The sequence below is a fragment of the Oratosquilla oratoria genome, chromosome 25 (genome assembly GCF_046742065.1).
Source record: "Oratosquilla oratoria isolate Oo_2021 chromosome 25, ASM4674206v1, whole genome shotgun sequence".
In the NCBI taxonomy this organism is placed as follows: Eukaryota; Metazoa; Arthropoda; class Malacostraca; order Stomatopoda; family Squillidae; genus Oratosquilla; species Oratosquilla oratoria.
The window spans coordinates 33,667,343-33,682,342 of NC_134801.1; the positions used below are offsets into that span (position 1 = coordinate 33,667,343).

At 39.7% G+C, this 15,000-nt stretch overlaps 1 protein-coding gene across 6 annotated transcripts in view; it reads right to left on the minus strand.

Moving 5' to 3' along the window:
- Tusp (WD40 superfamily protein Tusp) overlaps positions 1-15,000 on the minus strand; it is a 126,128-nt gene that overhangs the window by 27,218 nt on the left and 83,910 nt on the right. For 2 of the 6 annotated variants that reach the window (XM_076208647.1, XM_076208641.1), the window contains exons 5-12: positions 12,102-12,270; positions 11,140-11,208; positions 9,764-10,038; positions 6,513-6,737; positions 5,388-5,613; positions 2,658-2,871; positions 1,454-1,514; positions 1,115-1,346 (exon numbers count right to left, since the gene is read on the minus strand). In XM_076208647.1, coding sequence (XP_076064762.1) covers positions 1,115-1,346; positions 1,454-1,514; positions 2,658-2,871; positions 5,388-5,613; positions 6,513-6,737; positions 9,764-10,038; positions 11,140-11,208; positions 12,102-12,270 — 1,471 coding nt within the window. The remainder of the gene's footprint in view (positions 1-1,114; positions 1,347-1,453; positions 1,515-2,657; positions 2,872-5,387; positions 5,614-6,512; positions 6,738-9,763; positions 10,039-11,139; positions 11,209-12,101; positions 12,271-15,000) is intronic. The other 4 variants (XM_076208644.1, XM_076208642.1, XM_076208646.1 and 1 more) reach the window with 4 other exon arrangements.

A 15,000-nucleotide genomic window follows, 5' to 3' on the forward strand; every position in this document is an offset into this window, starting at 1 on the left:
AGGGTTAATGACTCTCGATCTTTTCTATGGGGCCCAGTGGCTGCTTACTTTTCAGTCTTATCAGGTTTGGAGACATCTCTGGTGCCCATAGGATTAGAATCAGCTCCCTGTAATGTATTCATGATAACCGATTGGGGAGCAGTATTTTGTCGGCCCTTTGCAAATTCCGCATGCAACAATTGTTTCCAAACTTTTGGATACAATTCCCAAAGGAGGCGGACAGTATTCCTAAAGGAGGCAGAAAGTGCTCACTATTCACAGAAAATGAATATATATTCTACCTGATATTCACGTTTTCCCTTGGGCATCAATTAATCTTTCATAACCATGACATTTTGTACGTGTCTGTTTTCCAATAGTTAACTATCATATTATAAATGAGCTCATAGATCTATCGAAAACTTTAATTTGAAGGATGGAGAGTGGGTCGTGTGTGTGTCGAGGGTGGGGAGCAATTATGCAAACAAGGGACGCAGTGCCAAAACCAAGTAGAAATCACTCCTCTGATTATCATTTTTATTTCTAACATATTTGACTTTCTTTTTGCTAATTTTAACTGACGCTTGATGTTAAAGGACCAATGCGCCACAGAAGGAACAGTAGACTGACAACCAATTTTTGCGTAACCCATATACACCCAAAAGTACGAACACACAAAGAACAAAGAGAACAAAGAAAGAAAACAAAAGGAACAACTATAAGAAAAACAAAATGAAAAAAATCTAATTGAAATAAATGATGGTCAATAAAAATAAACTGTACATAGTCCAAAAATAAATATTAGAAGTGAATGAGGAAATAAACCAATATGTATTACTGTAGAAGAGAGACACACTCTTTTGACTTGTGAGGTTCAATATTGTTTACATTTAATATTTCAAATGGCAGATTATTTCAGGCACACACTGTTCTTGGGAAGAAAGAAAGAAATATATGGAGTCCTACCGCAACCTAACTTATTTCTCAGCTCATAGACCTAAAATAAGTCAGTTGCTCTAAGCCATTTCCACTGTTTACACCCCCTTTACAATTCGTAAGCAGCCTCGTAAGGACCAATAAGTCATTTGTTGTTTGCCTGCATATCTTTTGGGGAACTGAGGTATGCAACACCTACTTAAGTCCTCCTCATCCTCGGAGAAAACGTTGGGATTGAAGCTCGGGTCCGGTCGAGGAAGAATGTCCTCTCGGAGTTCGGTGATGACCAGGGTCATCTGCCGCGGCTGCAGGTGGAGCAAGGACGTCTTGTAGGTGACCTGACCCAGGTTAGCCGGAAGGGACGAGGCCACACCGTGGAGCTTGAACTTGGTGCCCCAAATATTCGACGTGACCTCCACTAGGCGGTGTTGCTGGGGGTAGATAGGTCACATTAAGGTCATGAATATATGTATGTGCACGCATATCTGTATGTTTATTTACTGTTTTTTATATATGTATTCATTGCAGTCAACCTTACCTCAGGTAGCGTATCCAGATACACCAGCTCGTCCGACTCGCTCTCCAAACGTTCACGTATTCTGAAACACGGATGGATTTTATTGAGGACAGAGGAACAATAAGATTGATTCTGTTTGCGAGTGACCCCAGGAAAATGTGATCGTCTAACACTAGGATAGATGGAAGTGAATTGAATAAGTGTATATTAGCCTGAAATTATATCTGGTACAGTGGATGGAGAATTATCTCTGCGCGCTTGTTTGCATGATGATATCTAGTCTTCACTCAAAGAAGGATGTTGATCACCTTTAATTTCTACTTTCCATCCTTTACTCCCCCCCCTCCCCTTATCTCTCTCCTGTACTACTTTTATCACCGCATCTCTTTGGCATAATTTCCCCAAGGATAGAAGAGGTGGCTAAAATATAATCAAAAGAATATTGAGCGTTTGTTCTGAACTAGCTATAATTTGGTTTTCTTCTCTTATTGTATGACTCCTAACTGAGAACCACTATCTGCCCTAATAAGAGTAATTGTCTCTTATCAAGTAAGGCTCTATAATATGCAAACATGAAACGGTAGCTTAAGAAAAATGTCCAACGTGTGTTTCTATATCAGTTTGAGCACCCTGGCTAAAGGAACGCCGCTCGTATACTTTGTCCTTGTTTATACCAAACAATGTTTTACTGGTGAGCTGGGCCACTAGATTTATTAAGCTAGAATATGCTAGACAACAGCTGAAATTATACTAGACTGGTAAAGATGCCTGATATTTTGTTCATCTGTGTTCGATTTTTGCTGTATATATTTTCTATCAACATAGTATCATTTCTAAGAAAATGTGTTAAGTTTAGCATGACCATGGTAAATCTGGTCACTGCTGCTGATGGGTAGATCCAGGTCGGTCCCTCAGCTGAACAAAATCAGCAAATGGTGGCACCATAATGAAAGTGTTACAGTTGCAGTAGATTGTAACAGATTTACAGAAGATTGGGTTTCAACAGATCCGCTCTAAGAGGGTACCTGGATATATCACAATGAAAAATACTGTAAAATTGCGTAAGATCTCAGCGAAGATGTAGTAGATTACAGTACATTGCAGGAAGGTCTTAGAAAAGTTACAGTAGATTACATTTACATTTAAACAGCTGAAACAAGCACAGAAGTATATATGGCAAGACTTGAGTTCACCGGAAAACCTCCAGGTACCCGATGGTGCGTACCTTCGCTTGAGCTTGCGCCGTCTCTGGAGACGGGGCGAAGCACACATGTCTTCATACTCGGTGTCGGAGGTGTCACTGAGGGCGTGGCCGTTGCTGAGGTGGGGGCCGACCCCACTGCCGTTTCCTCCGCCCCCGGTCCCACAACTTCCGCCGCCGCCGTTTCCACCGCCACCGGATCTCTCGCCGTTCGAATCCCGGTTCAGGTCTTGTTCTGCTGGAAAGGAAAAAGGACACTGAAGGAGTAGACAATATGCTGTTTACAAATACCGAAATTTTGAAGTTTACGCTTTTCTATGACCTCTGGTATGAATGATTTATAAATCATTATGGCTTATATAGGAACTGGTACACTGGTTGGAGTGTGTGCCAAACTTCCATTTCATAAAACGACCCAAAGTTTGATATGTGTAGAAAGTTCAACTTGACAGAATCTTCGAGCATATCAAATCTTCGGCTATGACGACAAAGCCTTCTCCCCATTAAGTTCGATACATCGAGGGTTTACTACATATTTTCACCTTTTCGGTGCATCGAAACAATTGGAAGCAACAAAAGAAGTAAATACACGGGAAATTCGGTTCGACCGCAGACTCAGCACGAAAGGCAGAGTTTCATAATCAAAGATGTTTGATTTAGTTGTTTTGGCATGGAAAATGTTTTTTTCCATAATTTACGTATTACCGATGTGTCTCAGTGATATTAAAATTATATACAAATGGGCCATTAATTTTTTATTCTGTCATATATTCACAATCTAGAGCTTTGATTATTATTAAAGGATTTATCTTATGACGAGAACGTGATTGAATAAAAGTATGAATCGCCTTGGTAGGTAAATACGCCACCATTCAAAAAAGGTTAAAAAATACTGGTGTAATGATATGGTGATGAGAAATTTGCACTACCTAAAAGGTACGATTAATAATGTAGGCACTCGTCTAAGTGTAAATACCTACATCAAGAAAGAATAAATTATGATGTGCCCAACCAGAAACAATGAACTGGGTTGTCATAGAGAAAAAGCCCCCAAAAAATTAGGTAAACCAATAATGAAAATAGGAAGGAAACAAAAAGCCTCTGTGCAAATGCGTAGATGGCAACAAATTTACAACGATGACTTCGTCAGTCCACCAAAATGCAAAACACCAAAACACAAATTCCTATCGCACAAGAGATTAGAATGGCAATAAATGCATTTTACTAACCTAAGAAATAGACAGGTGGATTGAGATACCAGGAGAGATGATACGTGCCCAAGCCACAACTGGTTTTAAAGAAGCTTTGAGGAATTAAAGGAACAGAAAGAAACAACACAAAACCAAACATGCTCAAAAAGTAAAAGTAGTTGGTACCAAAATGTGAAACATATACACTCGTAAAAACTCACATATAATTGAATTACCCGTTTTCCTACACACAAAATCATATATATATCTATCTAAAAAGGACATTGCAGGATTAAGTACAAGGACACTTGGACATAATCTCGTATACAGAATTTATCCGTTTAAGGTCTTGGAAAACAAGGAACATATAGTCTTCGAGCACAGGTAGTTCTTAATCTACGTGATTTTATTTTATGCGAATTTGGTTTAACTCGACTGATTAAATAATACATTTTATTTGAATTATGCGGTTTGTCTGAATTAATACGAGTCGGGTTCATATACATATACATATACATATACATATACATATGCATATACATATGCACATACATATACATACACATGTACATATACATATACATATACATACATATATATAAATATATATATATATAATATATATGTATATATATATATATATATATATATATGTATATATACATATCCATCACATAAAATTATTTTTTGTGCTTCAGTATTTCTGTATTTCTGGATGTCAAATATATATATATATATATATATATATATATATATATATATATATATAACATAACACACACACAATATATATATATATATATAATATATATATATGCAGGAAAAACACTGGGAGCGTGTGTTCTTGAAAATGCAAGGTTGACCACGTGGTCAACCTTGCATATATATATATGAAGCACAAAAAAATTATGTGATGGATATCTTGGTAACCCTCTGTAACCCCCCTCCAAATTTAATTTTTCGCGCTCTTTTATTTACACGATGCCTCTCGGTTCCTATATATTGCGCAAACTAAGACTTACCTGTACTCGAGACCTCAAGAGATGAAAATGCTTAAAGGAAAAGCGACTCGATATTACATAACTTGGTTCAGTGCACTAATCCTATGACTGCAAGAGAGGAAAAGGTTTTCTCAGCCAATAGAATCGTTTGGTGGCATTTAGAACACGCATGGGAAGTGAATGCTACAGTCACATAGATAACAGTGCTAGGTTTAACCCGTTGAAGTACGAGAGGAGTTTCCACCAGCAAAATACAAAAGGCGGTTTCCTCATCCGAGTAAAATTGCAGCCAAGGAGTTAAGTCACAACTAAAAACAGGTTGTCTAAAAAATCCCACCGAATAGGAATAGACAATGTAAAGCGTCGAAATTATATACTTTACGCAAACAGTCATATAACTGTTCTTCAACATGAATAAAGGAACTTGCCAATTAACATTTGTTTGATTAAAGAACATTAATACACTATTTAATTGATTATTATGAGGCGGGACTTCTCGAACATCCTATATAACCCTGTATAAATGAGTAAGCATACTCAAAAGGTAGTAAATATTCACTGACCAGCTTGTGGGTCAAAGATGACGAACTCGGGCCTAATCTTGGAGGTGCGTTTGCCCTTGAGGAGCGGGACGAGCCCCCCCAGGTACTCGAGGTAGAGCGTGTAACAGGCCCCCGGTGTCGGGATGAGGTCATCGTCGTGCCGTATCATTGTGCAGTGGAGCCGCTGCGCGTTGTGCGGAGGTCGGGACACGAATTCCCGGACTTCCTGTGCCTCCGGGATATAAAACTGTTGGAGCCGGAAAGAACGGGGTGGAGAGAGTCAGTCAGCTGGTATAAAGGGAAGAAAGGAATCTCAAATATTGTTTTTAACCAATTAATCAGTCGGTTAGCTCTGATATCTCTTGCAGAAGATCCGTAGAATTGCGGTATAAAAAATAACAAGGTGGAGAGTGTCAGTCAGTTGAAGTAAAGTGAAGAAAAGAATATGAGTGTCAAATCTTGGTTTTGATGAATCTGTCTGTTGCCTCTGGTGTCTCTTGCAACAAACCATACAAAGAAAGCAAAGATTATCTTGTCATTTGAATTGTTTAGATGTTAGGCGTTGTAAGATGGCATGCACTGTACCTTTTGTATTGTGTCTGTAGCTAGTCTCCTGTCCAATTCTTTGTTGATATTGTTCTAGTGTTGGGAGTAGACATAGACAAAGGTGGGACAGTGTTTTTTCTGTGTGGTATGTGTCTATCTGGAAGATACTTGATTTAGTATGGAATTGTTTGGACTTAAAAGTAATGTATACTTTGTGATTCATTATTGCAGGTGTGGGTTTCTTGTTGTGTCTTGTGAGTTGTAGTTGTATCGTGTAGAGAGGCTAATATGTGTGATTCAGGGCTCTACCCTGTTGATTATATACTGCCTACAAACTATTCTCATGGGCTGCTGTGTGGGCAGGATTTATGTTTCTTAATGTAAATGGCTTACGGGAGTTGTTTTGGCGAGGCTCAGGAGGACGGGAGGGAGGCAGATGAGAGAGAGGAGAAGAAGAAGGAGGAGGAGAAGGAGAAGGAGGAGGAGAAGGAGAAGGAGAAGGAGAAGGAGGAGAAGGAGGAGGAGAAGGAGGAGGAGGAGGAGAAGGAGGAGGAGGAGGAGGAGGAGGAGGACGTGGCTGAAGAAGTTAGAATGACTTACCCTGATGGTTTGGGTGTAGAGTGCAGTAACAAGAGCTCGAAGCCGACGAGGAAGCGGTAGTTTGCAAACATCGTCCTCGTCGCGAACCTGCGCCTTGATGTTCAGGCGACACAGGAGCTGCAAGGACGCGATGCGGCGCGAGACACGGCCGATGTGGACCTGGGCCCCCGTGGCAATGAAGACACGCTTGTCGTTGTGGCCCCAAGTCAATGCCGTCACCGGCGTCTGCAGGAGAAAGTGGGCAGGAGTGTTAGTAAAGACCACAGAAAAGAAATATGTTGGATGTGGTGTTTAACTATCTATTCTTAGCATCCGACCTAGTTATGGACCAAAAGGTCTCCTGACGGTATGTTCTTATTTTGTAAGCCCTTTGTTTAATCAACTAATTCAGATGTTATCAAATCAATAAGCCAACAACCAGTATCCATGACATCACCACACACTCATGAATATCTTATTGTAACGCTGACATTTCCACCAGACTCCTATTATGAAAGTTTGTATATAAAAAATAGTTCATAAGCAATTTTTGTCTTAGGAACATTTACCACGTGTTGTCTGTGAGTTACAGGAAGGTAATTGATGACAGAAAAGCTAATTAATGACTAACTGATTGAATTATCATTGACATGTAAAACTAGTAAAAATATCATTAGCCAAAAGACTTGGGGCTCCTTCAAAGTTTGGGACCTTGAGGCCAGCACCTCAGGTATTCTCTATATGAAGTGATGACGGTATAAATTGTACGGTGCCAATAATATAAGAACTTGGGTGATACCCCTATGAACCAGAAAAATGCATCATTAGTTTATGATTAGAAATTAATTTCCAACCAAAATATAGTGCTCATAAGTATCAAGTTTCATCGCCTCTCCATAAATCCTTATTTTGTCACCTTTGATTATCCACTTCTTCTCTACCCCCAAGAGCAAAAGTTCTGGTGATCGACGACAAAATGCAAATTGTCTCAAGTTTCTCTTAGTGCACTTGGAACTGACTGCCCATGGACTCATATCTCGTTCCTTTCCTGCCTCGTTTTTCTTGTTCTTTCCAAATGTGTTCGAAGTATTCGTCGACTACGGTGCCACTTTCCACGAACGGAGTTTTCCGATTCTTCCGTCCCACATGATTCTGTCACTATTCCTAAAGTTTTCTTGTCCACAGTGCCACACACCTTTTCCAAACCTATTTCTGTCGTATATATACACCTCATTTCCATTTTCTTTGTACGTCCGACTGACCTGTTTCTGTGTATAAAAGTAATTCAAACATTATAACCCCAAAGGCACGTGGAATATTTATGTCTGCCCTGTATATCAGCAAGGGATAAATATTAAGAGGTAAAAATTCCCATAGCACGTACTAGTTTCTTGCCATCCCCCGTCCCACTTGTTAATCCTCCTCATCAGCACATAATGTCGCCACTAACAAAGTATTAACGGTATTTCGGATCCTAGGTACCGACATAATTATGCACCTCCCCCCATCCCACCCTGATACGTCTTTCCCTTTAAATTCTTCTCCATATACTTCCAGCAAAAGCATCGTGTTCAGATTGCAAGGTTCCCGTTTTTATTTGGGACTTGGGCAGCTGCCTAGAAGGCGCTCCCTTCCCCAGCCTCTTTATCCATCCACTGCGTCTCGCAAAACCTCCTCTGCTTGATACAGCCTCCCCAGTTTTTGCCTCTTCCTTCCCCTCCATGCATGCCTCTCCTTTTTCTTTGATGTAGAGCCATCAACGCTCCCTTCCCCAGCCATCTGGAACTTTTTTTCCTTCCTCTCACATTTTCCGAATAGACTCCTAAACGGCTACTAGTTTCTGCCACTTACCCCGATCATCCGAGTACACAGGGCAAAGGTGGTGGATCTGGCACTGATTTTTTAATTTGTTTTAGAAATACGTGGACGAAAGTCCGATCCCTCCCAATGGTTGCTGGTAATTCTTGCCCGTTCGACTACGCAGGACAAGTTTGACGGCTTTGGCCTCAGCTAAACCTTTTTCAACATATGGTCTTCATTCGTTTTAGACATATTTGTGATATTTTTTATTATTCACATCCGGGTCTTTGTCTTTCATTTTTCTTATCACATTTCCATATTTACTCAGTTTCATTAATGCTTCTTCCCATTCTTTCGCCAAAGCCCCTCTAAAACCCTCCGTTCTCTCATGAAATATACATACATATACCAAGGGTTTTTTCCTTTACAAGGGAAGTAGCAAAAAAAAAAAAAAAAAAAAAAAAAAAAAAAAAAAAAAAAAAAAAAAAAAAAAAAAAAAAAAAAAAACATAAAATTCCCCGTCTCTTCTCTAACGCCTCGTAAGGAACCACTTTTCTTCTCATCTACTGTATTCTCTTCAAATGTACCCTTACCTTCCTCTTTCTCTCCTAAAATACCTCCACATACTTTCTCAGTTTTCTTAAAGAATCTTTCTCTTCCCCTTTTGTTGGAAAAACGAAAAAGAATATATTACGTATTTTTGTAAAGTCATTTGTGTCACAACGTCTTTTATTTAAATATCTTACATCCATTACTATTTTTATTTTTCTTATTTATGTCTCGTACCTCAGACACTTACTCTGCCTTTGACCTCTTTATTTTCTTAATCTCATAGCACACATTGTTCTAGTTTCTGGGGGCCATTGCTTATGTATTAGTGTTTTCTATCACCTAACTTTGGGAATAGTTATTTTGATAAACCATTGGGTATCTTATTCATTTACCACATAAATGAAATCTTGCGGGGATGTGCCTTTCACATACATTTATTACTCGCTTTAATGATGATCAAATTACAAGACCCTGAAATTATGGAAAGGGAACCCTAACACTTAAGTTAACTTTGAAAATACAGCCCTTACTCTTTTCTTCATCATTATTTCGTACAATATCCTAACTTAATGCTTTTCTCCATCCATCCATTTCTCCCTTCTTCATTTACCAGCATCTCGTAATATGAACCTTTTTCCTTTGTGCATTTCTTACTCTTTTTTGTCTGAATATTCTCTTCTTTCCCTTTCCCCTTCACGTCTCTATCTGGTCTATTCTTACGCCTATATCCTTCGTTGTTTCCCATTATAATTATCCGATTATCATGCATTTAGCACTTCCAGATTTTCCTCCCGATGAATGAATCCTCCCAGCTCATCCCGACTTCCCTACGTACCCCCAACTTCCCACCCATCCCAACTCCCCATCCACTCCAACTCCCTACCCTTCCCCACAACCACCTACCCGTCGACCTGTCTTACCTGGGATGGAGGTAACCGATGCGTGTAACGCAGGTTCCCGTGCCTCGTGTAGAATTTGATGACATTTCTAACAGGGTGGTGCGCCGTAGATCCCACGGTGCAGCCCTCGTCAGGCAGGTGCCCCGCCACGGCCAGCAGCTCTCCGGAGTTGGTCCACTCGACGAGAACCCCTCGGAGACCTGTTCGGATGACCACAGGCGACACGTCGTCGTAGGACCTCACCAAGTACACTAGCCCCGTCTGGAACACGACCGCCAGAAGCCACCCGAGTTCTGCTGGTAATGGAAGAGATTAATCCCATTAAAACCCAGTGGCCTCCTCAGAGGTTTTTGTTTCAGAAGTTTTTTTTTTCTTTCAACACAGGCCATCTCTGGGCGTTAACGGGGTAATGATGTAGCTGTAGCATTCCAGTATTATTAAGCCATTAACGCCCAGTGGTCACTTTAGTGATCTGCTCTGCTATCGTCAGACAACTTCATTCAGCTTAGAACAACGTAAAACACTAAAATGTTGAAAATGCTTCAATTAATTCATAAAGGTCCCGTGGGTACTCTGATAATCTTGTTCTGGTGACGTCAGGCGATTTTATTCAACTATGAGGGGCCTCTAGACCTTAAAAAAATGATCCATTCGCTACGGAGAAGCCATCACAGAGATGAACAAAATAACTTGATGAGAACCAGGATAAGAAAAGTACCCCAACCCGATCCAGAGGGGGTTCTAACTACCTCCTCCTCCCCCTCTGCCAAAAGATTGAGAACATGAAGAGAGGTAAAGAGTTTCCACCAGGAGGCGTTAAGCTACAACTGAAGCCGCGGTCACCTTCGCCCCATATGTTGTCAAATGTGAATCCAAGTCTACGCGGTGTGAAGCGAGATGGAAATCAATGAACCACAGCAATATGTGTTATGTGGCGCTGTTGGTTTTGACTGCAGTGTGGAACCAAATTCGAATCGATCTGTTACCGATGGCTGCCACTTGCTCTGGCAGCCAGAGCACGTGGGGCAAAGGTGATGGTTTTGGCCACAGTTAGGTCCCTCGTAATGTAGGCTCCTTACCTCCCCCACACCCCCATAGTGGCAGCAGGCACCAGTTAGTGGTACGGGATTGGTCCAGTTTTAATACGACGAAACCACAAATCGAATGACAACAAACCTCCTAATTTATTATGTATATTGAAAATACAAATTCTGACAGCAAGTTGCAGTACAGCAGATCCTAAAATATATATGTGGACATTTGCTTCATTTTTCGTCAGCTATAGAATATAGGTAAGAAAATAAATAAAGAAATGAATAAACGAATGAATAAACAATTAATTAAATAAACAAGTAAATAAAAATATAAATATATGAATAAATAGATGAATAAATTACTTGTATTCACTGCAGAGGAGTACATTTTGTCCTCAACATCTGATTTTGCCATCACGTAGGGCCCAAAATCTACGGGAAAGTAAAACCACATTTCAGATGCACAGGAAGAAGTATAGGAACATAGATGGAACATTTATCTAAACAACTGAACGCACAAAGCAGATAACATGGTGTATAGACAGGTTAATGTGTAGATTTTTATGTTTTTATAGCTTCTGGTATAAAAACATTGAAAACATTTATATCCTCTAATTATATGTGTTTTGAAGTTCAAAACGACGGGAAAACTTCCAGAGGTCATAAAGATTTAATTACACAGGCAGTTATTACAGTTGCATATAATCTATTCATTTACATTTTCGTAACTTTTAATCCATACAAATAATGGTATTCAAATACAATACACTATTTTATGACAACTGTAAATATGACTTTTTCCGTTGTTATTCATGGCTTAATGAATTTTGTGACGTTTTCATGATTTTATGGCCTTGTACCGGGCACGATGACGACAGCCGGAGTAACCTTTAAAATACCACTCAGTACAAAATAATTTAGTTTAGTCTTTGTACCCATGGGTTATGACTCAAAAATGGGACGCTGATGACGTAGAACTAGGTTATTAAAGTATGAGGATTTTATGATCGTTTCTCATGAGCTGTTGCTAATTATGATCTACACTTAACAAGATGAAAATCACTATAATTACTAATATTTATTACAACCTCTTTATCTATAACTTTTTTTTAGTTATGAGAACATTTTTTCACAACTAATTAAAGTGTGATTTCGTGAGGATGAGGGTTTCTTTGGTAGATATAGGACGGATTTTTGGGTGGCTACTCAAAAAAAAAAAAAAAAAAAAGAGTTAGGATTCACTGGTTCAAAGATGTACAAAGGAAAACGATTGAAACATTTGACTGAATACTTGAGAACACAGACGGGGAATCGACAACACCTACCATCCCTGGCACTCCTGTGGTAGGCCTCCTCGTTCTCTTCCATCTTGAACTTGGGGCAAGACCAGGCGAGCGCCGTGATGGCTGTGTCGTCCAGGAGGGGGACTTGGGACACCATGGCACCGTGGACGTCCATCACGATGACTAAGCCCGACGTCGTTCCAAAGTACACCTGCAGGAGAGATGGAGCGCATTCGAAATCAATTTCTCAATAGACCCTACTCAGTGCGCCATTTCTTGGCTATTATTACAACGAAAATTTAAATTCAGTGGATTTGAGTCCCTTGTGAACTCAGCTTCTCATAATTCATTTGTATTTCATGTTGTTTTGTTAAAAAATTAGAATATAATTAAACCTGATATATTTTAGAATGAATTGTGTTATTCTAATTCCAGTCATATTGTGTAGGGACACCCAAAACTAAATCTTTAAAGCTAATATGGTGATATTGAAGGGGTAATTGAGACTAATTTTTAATTCCTTGGGACACATGGTTCCTTCTTAGTCTGAATGAATTGTCTAGTGCCAGTCAAGACTAAATTCTTAAAGACGCCACGGTGTTTTACAAAGTCGTGTAACCACTACTTTTTGAAACGTCACTCAGAATGACTTCTCACCCTTGTAGGACAAAGTCTGTTTCTATAAACTGAGCGTACTATGGGATATTGGCTGTATGTTTTTTTCAGTCAATATTTTAGGAGCTTTAATTGCAGCACTATGAACAAAGCCACTCAGCATCATATTGTAATTTGAGCCTGATCTCTAAAATAAAAATTCTAATTACTTTTAACTTCCATTATCCCTTCGTTCCTCTACTCCTCTTAAGTTATTCCCTTTTCTGTTGTATGACAAGACCTCATTGGTGTGATATTGTTTCCAAGGAACAAGCCCTTAGGTTTGTTGCAGACGAAAATTTTAACAAAATACTCCCCAAAACCGGGGGAAATCCTTTGGCTATGGCCGGAACAAAACCATTGTTAAGTCATCAATCAGGATGAAGGAGTTTAACGAAATGGTTCTCAAACCTTAGAGAACAAAGGAGAGCTTACCCAAGTCCGACTAAGACCGTTTTGTATTAGCTAAAACAAATCGTTTGTAAGCAATCGATCGAAATCCTTCTTAAATCTATGAGGATGGAGGCTTTCTATAGATATAGATAAAATAATTTTATATCAGCAAGAACAACAATTTCACCCTTGTATGGAATTTGGCAGAGTTCAGCAATCTTAAAAAATAAAAAAAATTGTGTAACACCAGATTTATATTTATTTATTTATTTATTTATTTATTTATTTATTTATTTATTTATTTATTTATTTATTTATTTATTTATTTATTTATTTATTTATTTTTGAGCTGTGACTTTCAGCTAGGGGTTCATAAACCCCTTGGGAAGGCACAGAATCTCATAAATGGAATCTCAAACTAAGATCTAGTAGAGGTTAGTGAGTGATTGACAATTAAATTCAGCGTTGAAGTAGCTTAAAGCAATACTCGATTAAATAAATTAACGCACCCTGTGTTTTGCCCAAAATTCTTGTTCTGGCTGTCACCCAACTATCTTATTCTCTTTAGAAGTGTCTCTATGGCATACAGGGACACATACATTTGGCTTGGATAGATCAGAACTACTAAGATACCTTTTTCAAGCTACCCCATGATTACAAGGAAAATATCCTATGAATTTGGACGAAAACAAAATGAAGAGCACCGTTTAGAAAAACGTATTAAGTGGATGGTAGTCACTATCGGATAAAGTGTACGTAGTATACAAGATCTGTTCCTGTACTGGCACGATGAGAGAATCGTTAGTCTACCCACACTCGATTGACCAGTATATTACTTAGCAGTTTGAATAGCTTCAACAAGATCTGTCCTCAGCTGAATGAAATTGCATTGTGGGACCCAGAATGATTTCATACAATCCAAATGACAAGGAGCGGGTTAAATGATGGTGTTACATTTGTACAATGATAGCGATTTTCATCGTAAGAACAAAATCTCCTTTGGGGGGAAGCAGACAAAACTATCGTTCATTAGCTAGATCTAAACAAAAGGGTTTCATTCAAACTGAAGATAGGGAGGGTAGAATATGAAGGTGTGAGGAGTGTGATAAAAATCAGTGAGGAAAGCAGAATCCCCCTCCTAAGGGGAATTAAGATTCTTAAAGTAACAAAACCCTTCAACGGGTAAATCAAGACGACCTTCAACTTCTTCCGCGCCGGGCAGAATTTTGTTGCTGTTGTTGTTGTTGTTGTTGCCACCAGCCTATTCTATTCACCTCAGTGACACTTCCTTCTTTTGTTCTGGGTGGGATTTTCCCTTTTAATCTCGCAGTCGCCATTTTGTTTTCAATTCATTCCCATGAATCTCTCGGTACGGCAGGTGTTAGTGCGTATCCTGGTGTTAGAGCCAACTCGCTCCCCTTCTGCAGAGCCACGCCCCGTTGGCCAACGACTGTGAGCGCTATCTATTCCTTTTCGCTTTCCTGGCCGTCCCGAAATCGAAATAGACAGTGTCTGTCCACGTGCAGGGAGATAAAGCTTGAGAACGACGACAAATTGTCATGTTTTGGTGCGTCCGAATTTATGAAAACAAAAAAGTTTGGTGAATACGTGACGTCATGTCGACTCTGACGACTTTGTGTACTCGGGATTCGTGTGCAGCACCCGTCGTTCTAATGCACACGGCGCACGCTACTCTTCGATCGCTTCCAGCCCTCAGGGCTGCTAGGGTCTCGCGTTTTTCATCCTCTTCCGTGCCAGGGGTTACTTTTCCTTTCATTTCGGCTTCGGCCAGTCTATTTCCTTTATCTCCTCGGCACCCTCTCGCTAGCGAGTGGGTTTTAGCCTATCCCCTTTAAGCCCTTCCATGCCGGATGGCTCCTTTCCTTTAATTCTG